The sequence below is a fragment of the Chiloscyllium plagiosum genome, chromosome 10 (genome assembly GCF_004010195.1).
Source record: "Chiloscyllium plagiosum isolate BGI_BamShark_2017 chromosome 10, ASM401019v2, whole genome shotgun sequence".
In the NCBI taxonomy this organism is placed as follows: domain Eukaryota; kingdom Metazoa; phylum Chordata; class Chondrichthyes; order Orectolobiformes; family Hemiscylliidae; genus Chiloscyllium; species Chiloscyllium plagiosum.
Window position 1 is genome coordinate 80,206,994 of NC_057719.1, and position 19,216 is coordinate 80,226,209.

The 19,216-nt window shown below is 46.2% G+C and overlaps 1 protein-coding gene across 1 annotated transcript in view; it reads left to right on the forward strand.

Moving 5' to 3' along the window:
• The first annotated feature begins 301 nt into the window (after positions 1 to 301).
• LOC122554012 (coiled-coil domain-containing protein 177-like) overlaps positions 302 to 19,216 on the forward strand; it is a 61,050-nt gene continuing 42,135 nt past the window's right edge. The window contains exon 1 of the mRNA XM_043698497.1: positions 302 to 2,262. Coding sequence (XP_043554432.1) covers positions 302 to 2,262 — 1,961 coding nt within the window. The remainder of the gene's footprint in view (positions 2,263 to 19,216) is intronic.

Sequence of the window (19,216 nt, forward strand, 5' to 3'; positions counted from 1 at the left end):
TACAGCGAGAAGAGGAGTACCAGAGAGAAAAAGGAAATCGGAGTAAAAGAGGAGGAATAGAGCGAGAGGAAAAGAGGAGAAATACAGACAGAAGAGGAATTGAGAGAGAAAAAGCTGAGAAAATGGAGACAGTGAGAGGGGTGAATGTGGAGGGAGCTGTCCAATGGCTGATGATGGTAAATGCTGCTGTTTCCTTGCTGCCTGAGTTTATATAATCGCTGTGTCAATGAGCGCCCTCGGGGGCTGCGAGCCAGGAGCCCGTGTCCCCCCCGCCCCAGCCACCGCCGCCGCCGCCTGAGGAATGGGCTCCCTCCCCGAAGCCGCCGCCTCCGCCGCCGCCAGCGCCGAGCCTCCGGGGGCCTCGCCGGGCGGCGTGCCCCGCGCCGCCGCCGCCTCCGCCGGGATGGTGCGGGCGGCCGGCGACGCCAGCGCCGAGCCTCCGGGGGCCTCGCCGGGCGGCGTGCCCCGGCGCCAGGAGTCGCCGATGTTCCGCCTGGACCTGGACAACTTCGACAGCTCGGAGGCGGAGGGCAGCCGCTACGTGCTGACCAGCCCGCGCTCGCTGGAGGCCTGCGCCCGCTGCGGGGTCAGGCCGGTGGAGCTGCTGCACCGCGGCGTCAACGAGTTCGCCCGCGGGGCGCCGGGCCGCTCCATGAGGGTGGCCAGCGGCCTCTACGAGGTCTACGAGCGGGACCGCCGCAGGAAGCTGAGGGACTGCAGGCAGGAGAGGGAGGAGATCATCCGGGAGGAGGAGGAGGAGGGCCTGAGGAGGAGGAGGAGGAGAGCGGGCGGAGGCGGGTTGCTCAGGAACAGCCTGCCCCCTTCCCCGAGCCCCGGCCGGGCCCGCAGCCTGGGCCTGGGCCCGGGCCCGGGCCGCTCCAGGAGCCAGTCGGTGGACCAACTGCAGAGGAAGCCGCCGGCGGGCGGCGAGGTGGCCTCCTCGGACTCGGGCGCCTCCTCCTGCTCCTCGGCGGCCGCCCGGGAGGCGGGCGCGTGGAGCGGCGCCGTGCCCCGGGGCCGGCCGGTGCAGGCCTGGGGCCTGGGCAAGAGCCTGAGCCTGGGCGACCTGTGCCAGTCGCCGGAGACCGCGCAGAAGGTGGCCCGGATGGCGCGCGAGGTGCGGCGGAGCGCGCGCGCCGAGGTGCCCGCGCGGGACCGCAAGATCGCCGCGCTGATGCTCGCCCGGCACCAGGAGGAGGAGCTGCTGAGCAGCCGCAGCCACCGCACGCACGTGGAGTGGGAGGCGCGGCGCCGGCGCGAGGCGGCGAGGCGCGAGGCCGAGGAGCGCGAGCGGCAGAGCGCGCTGCGGCACGGCCAGCGCGCGTGGGAGAGCCGGCGCGAGGCGCGGCGCTCGCAGCTGAGCCGCGAGCAGGGCGAGGCGGCCAGCGTCCGGCAGCAGCGCTCCGCCCTGCACGAGGAGAAGTGGAGGCTGCTGGCGGGCAGCCAGGAGCGCCAGAGGCGGGGCCGGCGGGAGCACGCGAGGCTCGAGGCGCGGGAGAGGAAGGCGCAGCAGGAGCAGCAGCTCAGGGCCCAGGAGCTCGAGGACGAGGCGGGCGTGCAGCTGCGCGGCCGGCTGCTGCACCAGAAGCTGGCGCTGGCCGGGCACAAGAAGGAGGAGAAGGAGCAGAGGCAGGCCGAGCAGAGGAAGCTGGCCAACGCGGTGGAGCGGCTGAAGCACGAGGCCGCCCTGCGGGAGATCTCCAGGGAGGTGGAGATGGAGAGGAAGGTGCTGAGGCGGTCCCTGGAGCAGAAGCTGGCCCGCTCGCAGGAGAAGTACGAGCAGCTGGTGGAGAAGCGCAACAGGGAGCTGAGGGAGAGGGCCAGCCGCGAGGAGCTGCAGATCCGGCGCGCGAGGGTGGCCGCCGAGCAGCACGAGCGGGAGCACCAGCAGCACCTGGAGGCGCTGGCGCGAGCCGCCGACAGGAGGCTGCAGCACGCGACCCAGGTGGCCCAGGAGAAGATCCACGAGGTGTCCCGCAGGGCCGTGGAGAGCAGGGCGGAGCGGGAGCGGGTGCACCGGCTCAACAGGACGAAGCTGCAGGAGGACGAGGAGTGCAAGCGGAGGGAGATCCAGGACTCCATCAGCAGGAAGCTGGAGAAGAGCGAACGCATCTTCCGGGAGAGGCAGATCGCCCTGGAGAACTCGCGGTCCTTGGCCAGGGCCTCCTTCCAAATCCGGGACAAGGTGCGCCTGGAAATAAACACCAGGACTTTCGACAAGATGGCCCTCGAGGCAGAACTGCATGCCCACCTGGACAAAAAGTAGGCCGGGCAGAGTTCCCCCCTCTCAACCTCTGCGCTCATCCAGGGAACCAACCCAAAGTCTGCCCTTTTTTTATATATATAACTGTTTATATTGCGGGAGATTCAGTGTGTTGTGCAGCATACCATGTGCGTAATGCTTTGATGTTGAAAAGGGTACAGAGCACAATTGAGCAACTGGGCAAAGGGTGTCTTTGATTTAAAGTTGCCTTTATCAGGCTTTAACACTTATTCAGCTGAATGTTTGTACAGCCCTGTGCTCCTTTTAATGGGTATGAAACGTTGGCAGCTACTAAACTTCGTCTATGGAAGGGATATCTTGTTCCATACGATATGGCCAAGATCCTTTCTCGCAGGACCAATCTATACGGTACACAGTCGCTGTAGATTCTTTTTTTAGTTTCAAAGTTACCGTTTAAACACTGGAATGTCTTAACTCTGGTCTAACCTCGTTCGCCCAAGCTGCTGGGATCTTCGTAGGAAAAATCCTTTATCTGGTCCACTTACATCAGTTTTGATCAAACAAAGTTAGTGCAATAAGTTTGAACTTTTAGGTTTACAGTGAATGGATGTACTGAGTGAGTGTAGATTGTTGAAAAGTGTGGTTGGTACGGCAGCGAATTTGGATTGCGAGTGAACAGAGAAGTGAACTCAGGTACTGGAAAGGCTGGAAACGAGTGGGAAATGAGGTGGAGTGGTGAATGGGAATGGTTTCGTCCGAACTCAGGAATATGTAATCAGTAATCGGACCCGAAAGATGGGAAATTGCTATTCCTCAGGTTAAGGTTCCATTTTGAAATCCAGCCTTATCTGGTTAGCATTGCGGCTGTGACCACAGAAGTGTCCCATATCCTGTGTGTTTGGGGAAGGAGTCTCTCCGATTGATTCCCCACCCAACTACTATTTTCTCACATCCCAGTCCTTCCCTTTGGTATTTATTTGCGTTATGGGAATATTGATCCATTCAGGGATTGAATTTCATATGAAGCATCTGCTGTCTGGTCTGTTAAGTGGATTGATGCCTTGTGGACCAGGGATAATGGGAGGGATGGTGAAAGGGATGACGAAAGAGAGCACATATATACATATAGTATATACTACACTATTGGAGTGCTTCATCTCTTTACCTCCACGCCATCCCCAGAATGTTATTTAATTTAAATCTAAGTTTCCTTTGAAAGTGGTTATTTGTTAGTGATTCTATGAGATTCTACAATTCTATTCTATGATTCTACAGTGCCACATTAGGGGCTCCTCCGTTCATTAACAAATTTTATTTAATAATTTTTAAGAGTGGACATGTACAGTAAACATACCTTCACCACAAATATATTGATGTGGTGTTGAATGTTTGTCAATAACATTGGCGAGATCGTTGTTGAATTAACCAAAGCTGTCATAGTTAATCACACGCACCCTTGTATTGTTGCTATTGCTAGTGGACTAGTAAAGAACAGGAGGTGAGTTTCAGGAGCACTGTGATAATTGGAGAACTTTTAAAAGTCTGGAAATAAACTGGTACAGTGAGAAAGAAAAGAGTCCAGGAGGTTGTCGGACAGTTGCTCAAAACTTAATGAGAAACCAGCCTATGTATGTGACTCCAGTGTCACATTGAACCCTTAACTGCCCTTGGAAGCGGCCTAAAAGGCAAGGCATAGTCTCACCATCTTCTCAGGGTGGCTATGGTTGAGTGTGTACATCAGCCTTGTCAGTGTGATCTCATATCCTGAGACTGACCTTTAAAACATTGAAGTGTTGACAAAGCCATCATCAACTGGGACTTGCTCCTCCCCCTCTCCCAGTCAAAACATCTCAATCTGATTTTTACAGGAGAATCGATCAAAGACGGGATAGGAATTGTGAATTTTTGCCACCCTACGTACACTCTGTCCACAGTGCCATCTGTTCAGTGTGAGAAGAAAGCAGACTATCGAGGTGGCATTCCCAACATTGTGGAGAAAGTGAGGTCTGCAGATGGTGGAGATCAGAGCTGGAAATGTGTTGCTGGAAAAGCGCAGCAGGTCAGGCAGCATCCAGGGAACAGGAGAATCGACGTTTCGGGCATAAGCCCTTCTTCAGGATTCCTGAAGAAGGGCTTATGCCCGAAACGTCGATTCTCCTGTTCCCTGGATGCTGCCTGACCATTCCCAACATTGTGCCCACCCGGCAAGTTTGTAGGCACACACGTAGAAATAATAGCAATTACATGAGTCACATTGTGTAGGTTCTTCACAAATCATGCTGCTTACACATTCCCGTCCTCCCAAATTATCCTTTTTTTGCCAAAATGTTCAACATATTCACTTTGCTTTTTAATTAATTCATCCACAGAAGCTATTGTGACAGCAAAAGCTGCAAAATCCTTATTGGGTTACAGTTCTTAAGTGGTGCTTGCCTTCATCCTGTTCGCAAGCTTCCGTGGCCTTGCCCCTCCCTATCACTCCACTGCCTTAACCTTTCATATTCTTGTTTTTAATTGCTCCTTTATTTCTGCATTTTTGCACATTCATTCCTTGTCAAAGCATTGTATCCCAAGTAGTGCAGTTGAGCATTAGGAGCAGCTAGTCCATTGTTGATTGGTGTCTGGGATTTATATCCCTCTGGTACCCTTGATGCTAGGGGTGACCTGCCGCTGTCTCAGTTAAATGCCTGATTAATTGATATTTAATACAGGTTGGCCTTCCTTGAGAGAGATGGCATGGAATTGCTACCAGGTAGAAGGCAAGATCTCCACCACCTGTAATAAATTATGTTCAAATTATCCACTAAGTTGAAGCACTTCTTCAAAATTGTTGAACCTTGTTTTTAACTTTTCTGTTCATAGGGAGTATCTTTTCATAACAGTCAGGTATCAGTAGCTGTGACTCCTGTTGTGGACTAGAACAAACCCTCTCAAACTATGCAGAAGATAGTCTACGTCCTAATTTTTTTTAACTTTAAAGGTAAACGTAAGGGGTTGCATTCCAGATGCAATTTGCTTGGCCAAACTACTGAGTTTAAAGCAAAATGCACTCTAGTCATCCAATATAGTTAAAATACAACAAAAGAAGGAATTGTGAATAAGTTAGCTTTATTGGAAAACCAAACAGGATAATAGATACAGCAACTACTACTAATTAACTGTGTCAGCATATTCAAAACACAGCTTGTCTCATATGCAGCTCCTGTAGCAGCAGAGAATACCCAGCTTAACCTAGAGAGGGAAAGAATGGCTTTCACTTCTTAAAGACCCTATCAGCAACTGCTGAAAGCTAAAGATTTTGGTTCTCTGAGAGCTTGACCACACCCACTCAGGCTGCTTCTATTGTTCCAACTCTAAAAAGAAACCCTGCGGTCTCTCCAGCTGTTTACTCCCTTACAGATCTCTTGGCGCTCTCATGCAATCTCACTTTTAAAAAAAAACAAAGTAATCTTTTAAAGCTACAACATTGTCACGCCCCTTAATCACACAACCACAACCTGACCTCTTTCCCATCCATTTCTAACACAACAGTTCTCCAATCCTCATCCGTTCACATGCAATCTAAACAAAATATCATTTGGTTTAACGCAATCTACATCCATCTAAATATGAAACCCCAAAGAACCATCAATTTTTTTAAACCCCAATGCATTTTGCACCCTAGCTCCCCACCTCATCCTTTCCATGCGCTAGCTTACAAAATTGTTTGTACTAATGACTCGTATATTCCTGATGAAGGGCTTATGCCCGAAACGTCGATTCTCCTGAGCCACGGATGCTGCCTGACCTGCTGTGCTTTTCCACATTTTCAACTCTGATTCTCCAGCATCTGCAGTCCTTATTTTCTCCTAAAATCTTCTTTTTGCCATATATCAACCTTAAACCTGTGATAAGACTTCTTATCTAAATCCAAGCCCAATCACTCCAGTTCCTAATTAATGTGCTGTACAAAAACAGTAATTAGCTTTTAGTGGTTAATTGGTTCAGAGATTATATTTGCAAGGAAAACTCCCCGGGTCTTTTCAAAACAGTGGCATGGGATCGTTTACAGTTGCCTGAAAGGACAGGCAGGGATTGAATTCAGGATCTCACATGAAAGTTGGCACTATCATCCTTCCTCGGGACTGCAACGGGGTGTCAGCCCGGATCTGGGCTTAAGGCTGTGATGTCATATTTGTACCTGTGATATTCTGACTCAGAAGACGGTGTAGTGTAGATTAGATTACATTACAGCGTGGAAACAGGCCCTTCGGCCCAACAAGTCCACACCGACCCGCCGAAGCGCAACCCACCCCTGCCCCTACATTTACCCCTTACCTAACACTACGGGCAATTTAGCATGGCCAATTCACCTGACCTGCACATCTTTGGACTGTGGGAGGAAACCGGAGCACCCGGAGGAAACCCACGCAGACACGGGGAGAACGTGCAAACTCCACACAGTTAGTCGCCTGAGGCGGGAATTGAACCCGGGTCTCAGGCGCTGTGAGGCAGCAGTGCTAACCACTGTGCCACCGTGCCGCCCACGGTGCAACGGAAACTGGAGGTTTATTTGCAGTTCAAGTCCAGTGGCAGGTCAAAAACCCCTCAGTTAGACATCCTGAATACAGTGAAAAAAATCAAATTCTGGAGATCACAGCGGGTCAACAAAACATTAGTTTGCTCTTTCTCTCTGTCTCCCCATGGATGCTGACTGACCCGCTGTGATCTCTAGCATTTGTTGTTTTCAGCACAGATTCTGGGATCTGCAGTAATTTGCTCCCAGCTCCTGAATATAGGATGCTTCCTGAATTGCCTAAACTACTCTGACTAGCTATTGATCATCACCATTGCTCTGGGCTTTTCCACTTGACAATCAAAGTTTAATAAGTCAGTCAAGAATACAAGCACACCACTGGCGTACATTCTCAACGATAACTATAAAGCAAGCAGAGATAACAGTGGCACAGTGAAATTGTCATTTGTACAGTAATCTAGATGCTTAGGGTAAAGCTCTGAAAGCAGGGATTTTGCTGTGCAGTCATAGTGTCCCTACTTCTGGTCCAGTGGGTTGTACTAACAATTCTGAACACTGAAAGTATCCATGCAAAGCAGAGAGGTTACATTAAATCTGTAGAGATTTTTGGTTTGATCGCACTCAGTACTACATAGAGGTCTGTCTCTGTAAGAGTATATAAAGGTACTGGTGAAGGTAGAAGATGTACAATCCTGAAAACAGGCTGAGAGGTTATGATTATTCTTGAAAACAGAAGAATGAGGAGATAATCTGATGGACGCCTTTTATGTACGAAGGGACCTAAATATTCAGGAAAAGCGCAGCAGGCCAGGCAGCATCCAGGGAACAGGAGAATCGACGTTTCGGGCATAAGCCCGAAGGGATTATGCCCGAAACGTCAATTCTCCTGTTCCCTGGATGCTGCCTGACCTGCTGCGCTTTTCCAGCAACACATTTTCAACTCTGATCTCCAGCATCTGCAGACCTCGCTTTCTCCTAAATATTCAGGGGCATGTGAACTTCTGAGAAGGACAGGCAGGTAAGAAAGGTGGTGGGGTCGCTTTGTAAATATAGGATAGAACTAAAATGATAGCAAGGAATGATCTTGAACTGAAAGATGTAGATTCCATATGGATTGACGTAAGAAATAATTGGAAGAAGTCACTCATGGGAGTAGTTGTTTGGTAGGATAGAGAATAAATCAGGATATAATGAATATGTGTTTTTAAAAAAAGGCAGTACATTAATCATGGATGACTTTAATCATCACATAGATTGGGAAAATCAAATTGGCAGACTTAGCCATGAGGAAAAGTGTATTTGGGAAGACTTCCTCGAGTAATATGTTGTGGATCCGACCAGGGATAAAGCTGTTTTGGATCTGATAACGTGGTAATCAGGCGTGTTTAATAAATGACCTCCAGATTACAAATGATCTCCCTGTTTCCTTGGGAACAGTGACCATAACATGGTAGAAATTAGCATGAGGTTTGAGAGGGAGAAACTCAGGTCAGAGACAGTTGCGATAAACTCAAATAAGGGCAATTGGAATAGAATAAGAAGTGAGCTTGCTGGAGTGGACCGTGTAAGGAATTTAGCAGCAGAGACAGTGTAAGCACAAGGGCAGATGTTTAAGAAGATAATTGATGTCTCACAGCAAAGAGATATTTCAGCAAGAAAGATAGATTTCAGGAAGGGGTAGTTATCCAGTGAAGGTAAGGACAGCATCAGATTGAAAGAAAAAAATACAGTGTAGCAAAGATTGGTGGTAAGCTAAAGGATTAGAAAAGTTTTAAAAACCACCAAAAAAAGAAGAAAATAATGTTGATTGTAAACTTGCTAATAATGTCAAGTCAGACAGCAAAAGCTTCTTTAAGTATATAAAATAGCATACTTCTACTCCCACATCTTATCCCTCTTATGGACTTGATACATCAGATTTAGAGAGAGAAAGTTTGTATTTCAGGGAAATTCCTGGGGCTCAAAAAATCTGAGATAGTCATTAATAAATCCAATAAGGAATTGAAGTCTTCATCCAAGAATGGGGAGGGGTGGGTGACGTGGAACATGGTGTGATGTGAAATGGTTTTGGTAAATAGCATAGGTGTGTTGAAGTGAAACATAGATAAGTACAGAGAGCAGAAAGGAATGTAAGGATACACTTAGAGAATTAGGTTGGCAGTTAAAGTTTCACCCACTGCATGTTTGGGCAGTTATACAGCAGGCATCTGTGGAGAGGGCAAGGAGCAGGGAATGCCCTCTCACCACTTCATTAAATGGTCCTTCTCCCACCCCACCCCACCCCCAGCACACAACCATGGCACTCAGCTGCTGAACTCTCTGATCGATCCTTCACCTCCTGGCTCCCCCCAAGGCTCATGGATGAAGAACAGCTTTAAAGCAGACCGCGGGGAGTTGCGTAATGTCCAGGGTTGGCCTGCAATCTCCATCCATTGAAGATGAATTATCCAGACATTCCTGTGAGCAACTCGATGTAGGGGGGGGTGAGGGGTGATCAGCATTAAGGCATTAAAGAGAAGGGTGTGTTTGATTTGATTTTCTTTACACACACTTTCCTTTGTTTGTCATCAGGACTTATACACTAAATGGTAAGATCCTCAGGAGTGTTGCTGAACAAAGAGACCTAATTGGATAGGTACATGGATGGGTGCTTAAGCTAGGACAAATGTTCGGCACAACATCGTGGGCCGAAGGGCCTGTTCTGTGCTGTATTGTTCTATGTTCTATGGAGTGCAGATTCATAGCTCCTTGGAAGTGGAGTTGCAGGTAGATAGCATAGTGAAGAAGGTGTGCTTTCCTTTATTGGTCAGAGCATAGAGTGTGGAAGTGGGGAAATCATATTGCAGCCATACAGGACATTGGTTGGAATGCTGCGTTCAATTCTGGTCACCCTGTCTTAGGAAAGAATTTGTTAAACTTGAAAAGATTCACATGGATGTTGCTAGGGTTGTAGAGTTTGAGCTACAGAGAGACCTTCAGTCTAACCCGTCCATGGCAATGAGATATTCTAAATTAATCTAGTCCCCTTTGCCAGTACTTGGCCCATATCCCTCTAAACTCTCCCTATTCATATATCCATCCAGATACCTTTCAAATGTTGTAACTTTCTCTGGCAGCTCATTCCATACACGTAGCACATCTGCGTAAAAAAGTTGCCCCTTAGGTACCTTTTATGTCTTCCCCTCTCACCTTAAACTTATGGCCTCTAGTTTTGGACTCCCTTAATCCACATGAAAGATCTTGTCTATTTACCCTATCCATAGCCCTCATGTTTTTATAAACCTCTACATGGTCACCACTCAGCTTCCGACGCTCCAGGGAATTAAGGTGAGGGGAAAGATTTAAAAGGGGATCTAACGGGCAACTTTTTCACTCAGAGGGTGGTGCGTGCATGGGATGAGCTGCTAGAAGAAGTGGTGGAGGCTGATACAATTACAACATTTAAAAGGCATCTGGATGGATACATGAATAAGGAGGGTTTAGAGGGATATGGGCCAGGTACTGGAAAAGGGGTCAAGATTAATTTAGGGTGTCTTGTTGGCATAGACGTGTTGGACTGTTTCTGTGCTGTATATCTCTGTCTGTATGAGGAGAGCTGGAGAGAGCAAGAAAGTGCTGTTTGCCATGGCAGTGTGGGAGGCTGACATTTCCAGGAATACACCCAACCTATGTTGGCAGTTACCCAGCAATGTGACTGCAACCAGGGAATCGCAGCCTGGAGTGAGACCAAAAACATGCTCGGAATGCTTGGCGGATCAAACAATATCCAAGGGCTTCAGTTGTGAGGAAAAGGTTAAAGAGGTTGGATCTGTTCTCCTTGGAAAGAAGAAGGCCGAGGAGGGATTTGAGAGAGATTTTGAGAGTCATGATGAGTTGGATAGATCCGGAGAAACTGCCCCTGCATGTGAAAGAAATGAATGAGAGGGCACTGTTTTAAAATGATGTGTCAATGAAGCAAGGGTGATGGGAGAAAAATCTTTCTTTAACAATCTACAGCTGTACGGTGCTTTACCTATACTTCTTCTGTTTAGTGCACTGTACTCACAGTTCACAGCGTGCCCTTCTGCACAACGGGAAGACCAAATGCAGACTGGGTGACCGCTGGCTGGGACAGCCTCACTCAGTTTGCCAGTGTGACCCTCTGGATTTTCTGTCACTTCAATTCTCCGTCCCACTCTGACCTCTCAACCCTTGCCCTCCTCTTTGATACAAGTGGAGCTTAGCCAAAGCTTCAGGAATGGCTGCATTTTCTGGGCTTTTACTTGGAGTTTAACAGCTTCAGACCTTAATCTCTACTCATTTCCTCCACTCCCCACTGCAGCTGTTGGTATCTTTGCCATCCCCACTTGGCCTCCCCCTCGAGACATCTTATTTTTCATCGACCTGAAACAATCACTCTGTTCCGCCCTCAGTGGAACCTGCTGCGTAATCTCTCTCAGCATTTTCAAGTTTTGTTTTGCATTTCTAGCATCCACAGGACCTAGCTTTTGTAAATATTGCCTGGCATGGATCAGAAATGGAAATTGGTGACAGCAAAGATGATGGTTGACCCCATACTGTATCCATATCATTAGTTGTCCCTTTACTCTAAGAATCACTAAAAGGGGAGACGAATGGTTAGATTTTACTGTACTGTACTACACGGACTGCCCTTTATAGAGAGTTTTGTTGCATTTTGCTTTCTGATTTTGAGCTATTTATTCTGTGTTAAAATTGGTGCTGACTGGCACTTTGCCTGTGAAAGTGGCAGGTGTATTGGAATGGTGCAGTAATAAAATGTTGTATTAAGATTGCTGCTGTTTAAATGTTTCTTTCTTGAAAAAAAAAACCCTCGCAGCTCTCTCACTTTTGTTTCTTTTGTCGTGATAATGATGACAGGACTCCCCAGTTTATACAATAGTTTCCATACTGGCAAGACAACCGAAAAAAGGTTTCACAGCTGATTAACAGATTTTATTGAAGCACAGTTTCCACTTTGTAAAATAGAAAAAGAAGATGCTAGCTAACTTGCACAAGCTGCAATGTGATAAAGAGCAGATAAGTTAATTTCGCAACATGCAAGACCATTCAGCCATATTGCCTGATGGATCAAAATTGGCCAGAGTACCAGCCTTGCTATTCTTTGGATCTTCTGCATCCGCCTACGAGGGAAGATGTGACCTTGATTTAACATCTGATTTGAAAGAAGGCAAGTCCGACATTACATTATGCCCTCAGCACTAAATGGGGCTGATGGCCTGCATTACCTCTGAAGTGGAATTTTAACTTAACCTGTGACCTTTGTCTCAGCAAGGTGAATGTCACCAGTGAACCACAGCCTTGCATATTCAGAAAGACCTGCAAGATGATGTGAAAAGCATATTTAATGGTCAAATTTAGTGCCAGATCAAGTACACCTCAATCAGGTTCTTTGGAACCTGGGGTACTTACATGTTGTGCTGTGGTTGGCATAGTTCGGTCATTTTCATTGCCTACTTTGGGCTAAGACCATCTATATGCAAGAAAAGCACTGGCATTCTTTTTTACATAAATGTAATTGTGCATTGGGGAAATGATTTTATAACGTATACAGTGATGTAGAGCACACAAACCCTTTGATCCAACCTGTCCAGGCCAACCAGATATCCTAAATTAATCTAATCCCATTCGTCAGCATTTAGCCCATATCCCTCTAAATACTTCCTTTTCATTTCTCCATCCAGGTGCCTTTTAAATGTTGTAATTGTACCAGCTTCCACCACCTCCTTTGGAAACTCATTCCATTCATACACCACCCTCTGCATGAAAAAGTTACCCTTCAGGTCCCTTTACTGTAATCTTTCACCCCTCACCTTAAACCTATATCCTCTTGTCCTTGGACCATCCTACCCTGCTATTCACCCATTCCATGCTCCTCATGATTTTGTAAACTTGCATATCACCAGCTTCAGACGCTCCAGGGAAAATAGCCCCAGCCTATTCAGCCTCTCCCTATAGCTCAAACCCTCCAACACTGGCAACATCGTTATAAATATTTCCTGAAACATTTCAAGTTTAAGAAGATAGGGGAGGCAATGACCCGAGTGGTCTTATCGTTGGACTGTTAATCCTGAGACCCAGGTAATGTTCTGGGCACTCGGGTTTGAATCCTGCCAAGGCAGATGGTGAAATTTGAATTCAATAAAATAAAACAGTCTGGAATTAAGAGTCTAATGATGACCATGAATCCATTGTCAATTGTTGGGGAAAAACCCATCTGGTTCCCTAATGCCCTTCAGGGAAGGAAACTGCTGTCTTTACCTGGTCTGGCTGACATGTGACTCTGGACCCACAGAAATGTGGTGACTAGCGAGTTTTGAGAGGATTTGTAGCTCAGGTTGAGATTCTAAATGTAGGTTTGCTCGCTGAGCTGGAAGGTTCATTTTCAGATGTTTCGTCACCGTACTGGGTAACATTTTCAGTGAGCCTCTGAATGAAGCACTGGTGGTGTAGCCCACTTTCTGTTTATATGTTTGAGTTTCCTAGCATTGGTGGTCATTTCCTGTGGAGACATCATTTCAGATGGTGATGTGGTTTCCTGTTCTTTTCTCAGTGGTGACTCTAAACTGCCCAATGGGCAACAAATGCTGGCCTAGCCAGTGACGCCCATATGCTGTGAATGGATTTTAAAGAAATCATTCCTATACGCTCTTTTATTAGATCATACTGGAATAATGTGCGTAGTTCTGCTTGCTAGATGGCAAAAAGAAAAGACAAAGGGGAACTGGAGAACGTACAAATAAAAGTTCAAAAGGATGAAAGCAAGACTGAAGTTACCTGGGCCTCTGTGCTTAGGGAAAGATAAGGATAAGGGGTTGGACATGATGGGGGTTTTCAAAACTTATGAAGGAGTTTGATTGAGTAGTTGTTGAAATGGTTCCACTTCATGGTAAATGACCATTAATTGCCATATTTACAGGATTGTCATTAATGCATACATTAATAAGGGACTGCTTTACCCAGAGAGTGGTTAGAATGCAGAAATTAAGACCAGGAAGTGACTTTGAGAGGGAGCCGAGACACAGTCATGAAATAAATGAAAACACTGCAGATTGGATTTTATTAAATAGGTCAGAGAGAGGCATGTGTGGAGTGTAAGATGTGTAAATTTTACATAATTCCAAATTGTACCTGTTCAGAGTCATACAATAGCTCAGCAGTTCAAAATGCCAAATCCCAGTTGATATTGAGGGATCTTCACTTTTAGTTCCTGCCTTCACCTCCAGGTGGGTAGTTGACAGGAAAGAAATGGTCAGCCTTTTGACTTTCTAAACAAACAGCAGTTGACTTGCATGGAGCCAGAATCTAAAAGGATGGCTGTTGCTGTTTGAAGAGCTGCAGTGCAAGGCAAATATTTTTTAATTAATTTGTCGATCCAGTGTTTATTCTTTTAATGCAAATATCCAAACCATTGCCCTAAGCAATCACTAGAGGAAACATTAAGTTTTAATAAAATGTGCACAATGTGGTCAGAAAATATTAGTTTCATGATGCTGCATCCAGCACAGCTGATTTAGTTTTTCAGACATGCCTCGTGTTTGTTTAAGATGACCACGATGAATACAATTAAAGAAAGACTAACTTTCTTGTATAACACCTTAGTACATCAAAGCACTGACGAGACAATCTAATTTTAGTGATGTTGGTTGCGAAGTAATGAGTGACTGGGTCGCAGTGCAGAGTTTCCTGCGGATTTTGGAAATAGCTTTTCATCTCATTTGAAAACAGGGCACCCCTGACAATGCCTCACTGCAGTAGGGGGTTGTTAGCCAACATTGCAAGCTCAGATCTCTAAAATGGACTGGGACTGACTCAATTATACAATCATACGGCACAGTAACAGATCCTACAGTCCAGCTGGTCCACATTGACTAAAATCCCAAAGTAAACTAGCCCCACCTGCCTGGGTTTGGTCTGCAAACATTTCTTATTCATGTAGTTATCCAAATGTCTTGTAAACATTGTAAATGTGCCTGCAATTTCCTCTGGAAGTTTGTTCCACACAAGAACCACTCTCTTTGTGTTTAAAAAAAATTCCCCTCATGTCTCTGTTAAATCTTTCTCCTCTCACCTTAAAAGTGTGCCACTAGTCTTGAAATCCCCCATCTTAGGGGAAAGACACCTGCCATTCACCTTATCTGTACTATTCACTATTGTATAAACCTCCAGAAGGTCACCCTTCGACCGTCTACGCTCAAGTGAAAAAAGTCCCAGCTTATCCAGCCTCTCCTTATAATTCAAACCCTCCATTTTCAGCAACATCCTGGTAAGTATCTTCAGAACCCTAGGTAAAAACAAGGACTGCAGATGCTGGAAACCAGAGTCTAGATTAGAGTGGTGCTGGAAAAGCACAGTCTTTAGGCAGCATCCAAAGAGCAGGAAAATCGACGTTTCGGGCAAAAGCCCTTCATCAGGAGTAGAGGGCTATTCCTGATGAAGGGCTTTTACCCGAAACGTCGATTTTCCTGCTCCTTGAATGCTGCCTGACCTGCTGTGCTTTTCCAGCACCACTCTAATCTAGATCCTTCAGAACCCTGTCCAGCTTAATAATATCCTTTATATAACAGAGTGACCAGAACTGCATACAGTATTCCAGAAGAGGCCTCACCAACATCTTGTATATTAGGTCTCAACTCCTATCCTCAAAGGTCTGAGCCATGAAGGCAAGGATGCCTTCATGACTACCATATCTACCTGTGATGCAAACTTGAAAGAATTATGTACTTGAACCCCTAGGTCCCTCTGTTATACAACATTACCCAAGGCCTTACATTTAACTGGATAAGTTCTGTCCTTGTTTGTTTTACCAAAATGCAATACCTTGCATTTATCCAAATTGAACTCCATCTGCCACTCCAGAGCCCATTGACCCAAACTGATCAAAATATCTTTGTAATCTTAGATAACCTTCAGTGACCACTACACCACCAATTTTGGTGTCATCCGCGAGCCTATCATCATTCGTCATTCTCATCTAAATCATTAATATAAACAACAAATAAAAGTGGACCGATCATTGATCCCTGTGGGACACAGCTGGGAACAGACTTCCACTCTGAAAAATAACATACCACCATCAGTCCCTGTCTCCTGCGTTAAGCAAATTTTGTATCCAAGTGGCAAATTCACTCTGAATCCCATGTTATCTAACCTTACTAATTAGTCTACCATGTCAAAGGCTTTTGCCCGAAATGTTGATTCCCCTCCTCCTTGGATGCTGCCTGACCCGCTGTGCTTTTCCAGTACCACACTCTCGACTCTGATCTCGAGCATCTACAGCTCTCACTTTCTCCAAGTAAAGAATGTCTACTGCTCTGCCCTCATAAATCTTGGTTACTTCCTCAAAAATATTCGGTCAGGTTTGTGAGACATGATTTCCCTCTCACAAAACCGTGAAGGCGATCCCTAATCATTCCTTGTTTCTTCGAATGCATATAAATCCTATCCTTCAGAATCACCTCCAACATCTTGGTGGGTGGCACGGTGGCACAGTGGTTAGCACTGCTGCCTCACAGCGCCAGAGACCCGGGTTCAATTCCCGACTCAGGCGACTGACTGTGTGGAGTTTGCACATTCTCCCCGTGTCTGCGTGGGTTTCCTCCGGGTGCTCCGGTTTCCTCCCACAGTCCAAAGATGTGCAGGTCAGGTGAATTGGCCATGCTAAATTGCCAGTAGTGTTAGGTAATAAGGGGTAAATGTGGGGTAATGGGTGGGTTGCGCTTCGGCGGGTCGGTGTGGACTTGTTGGGCCGAAGGGCCTGTTTCCACACTGTAAGTAATGTAATCTAATCTAATCTTCCCCACCACTGAAGTCAGACTCACCGATCTATAGTTCCCAGGTTTCTCCTTACATCCTTTCTTAAACAAAGGCACGATATTGGACACCGAAGGCACCTCATCCATAGTTATGAATGTTACAAATATTTCTGCAAAGTGTTCTGCAATTTCCTCCCTAACGTCCCACAATATCCTGGGATACACTAGATCAGGTCTGGATATTTATCTACTTTCATATTTTCTCAGACCTCCAGCACTTTCCCTTCTGTAATGTAAACTGTTTACAAAACATCAATATTTATTTCACTGAGCTCTCTGGCCTCAATTTCTTTCTCCACAGTAAAAACTGATGCAAAATATTCATTTAATATCTCTCCCACCCGCTGTCGTTCCAAGACAATGACGACCTCTTTAATCTTTAAGTCAAGTGTGCTACTCACCGAACTGGGATCAGCCCTGAATGTGTGGAGCATTCCAGTCCCAATCTTATATTCACCACTTCATAAATTCAAACTATGTACACTGAACCAGCTTGTTTGACTGAGGACGTTGAAATATTGAACAATGCAAATTCTGAAGGAGGTGCAATGTTCACCGAACTAATTCCTGCCTTCACACCCAAGTGGGCAGTTGGCTGGAGAGGAATGGTCAGTCTTTGACTTTCCAAACAAACAGCAGTGGACATGGCAGAACCAGAATCTTCCAGAACGGATGTGGCTGTTCAAAGAGCTGCAGTGCAAAGCAATTATTTTAAAATTAGTTTGTCGATCCAATGTTTACTCTTTGTGACAGTTCCAGTGCAAATATCCAAACCATTGCGCTAAGCAATCATTGGAGGAAACAGATTACGTTTGAGTGAGGTGCTTTGTGATCTCTATTAGTTAATGAGTGGAAGTAGCATTCATACCACACAGGCACTTGGTAATGATCATCTCCAACTAGGGAGGATCTAAACATCACCCTGGACATTCAGCAATTTGACCGTCCCCACCATCAATTGTCACTGGTCAGAAACTCAACTGTTCCCACCACATGAATCATGTGGATACAAGAGCAGGTCAGGGGCAGGAAATTCTGCAGTGAGTAACTCACCTCCTGACTCCCCAAAGCCTGTCCACCATCTACAAGGCACAAATCAGGGGTGTGATGGATCAGTCCCCACTTGCCTCAATGAGTGCAGCTCCAACAACACTTGAGAAGCTTGATACCATCCAGGACAAAGCAAACCAATTGTCACTACACCTACCACCTTCTACATTCATTCTTTTCACCCCTGATGCAGAGTGGCAGCAGCACAGGGTGCATGAGTTGGGAAGTCATATGATGACATTGTACAGGATTTTGGTGAGGCCTCTTCTGGAATACTGTGTCCAGTCCAGGTCACCCAGTTATAGGAAGGATATTATTAAGCTGGAGAGGGTTTAGAAGAGATTTACCAGGATGTTGCTGGGTATGGAAGGTTTGAGTTATAAAGAAAGGCTGGGATTTTTTCCACTGGACCGTAGGAGGTTGAAAGGTGACCTGATAGAAGTTTATAAAATAATGAGGGGTATAGATAGAGTTAATGGTAGTTGTCTTTTTCCTAGAATGGGGGATTTCAAGACTAGGGGGCACATTTTTAATAAAGACTTAGGGGCAAATATTTTACACAGAAGGTGGTTCGTGTGTGGAATGAACTTCCTGAGGAAGTGGTGGGTACAGTTACATCATTTAAAAGAAATTTGGATAAGTACATGAATAGGAAAGGTTTGGAGGGATATGGGCCAGGAACAGGCAGGTAGGACTAGTTTAGTTTGGGATTATGGACTGGTTGGACCCTATGACTCTATGACTAGAGTAACTCACCAAGGCTCCTATGACAGACCTCCCAAATCAGTGACCTTGACCACTGCAAGAGCAGCAGATAAATGGGAATGCCACCGTCCTGCAAGTTCCCCGTCCTAACTTGAAATTAAACTACTATTCCTTCACTCTCACTGGATCAAATCTTGGAATTCTCTTTTTGACTGGGTGTACATAAGCTAAAGGGACTGCAGCAGTCCCAAGAAGACAACCCACCCTTATCTTCTCAAGGGCAATTAGGGATTGGTGCTAAATACTGAACTAAACAGTAAAGTTTGTCCCTCCCTTCATAAATAAATAAGAACAATTCAATAATGATAGCATACACTTAGGTAGCACGACAATGATAATAGAACATCCCAAGGGACCATATAGTAATATTTACTGGTATAGATGTGACAGCAAATGACATAAGGAATCAGGTGACCCAAGACCTCTGTTAAAATGATAGTTTTTAAGGAATGACTGGGAGTTGGAGACACTTTGGGAAAACAGATCCTTCTGTTTTATCTGAACAATTTGGGTGTCAGTAACCTGGTTGCCTGCACGATTGTTATTCTTAACTTGTTTTTTTTCACCCTTGTTTATTAGATATTGTTTACAGTTTGGGCATATAGAAAGATGTTTGCGGGTGGCACGGTAGCTCAGTGGTTAGCACAGCTGTCTCACAGCGCCAGGGACCCGGTTCAATTCCAGCATCGGGTGGCTGTCTGTGTGGAGTTTGCACATTCTCCTCGTGTCTGCGTGGGTCCCCCCCCCCCCCAGGGGTGCTCCGGTTTCCTCCTAAAGGTGTGCAGGTTAGGTGGGTTAGCCGTGGGAAATGTAGGGAGTGGGTCTGGG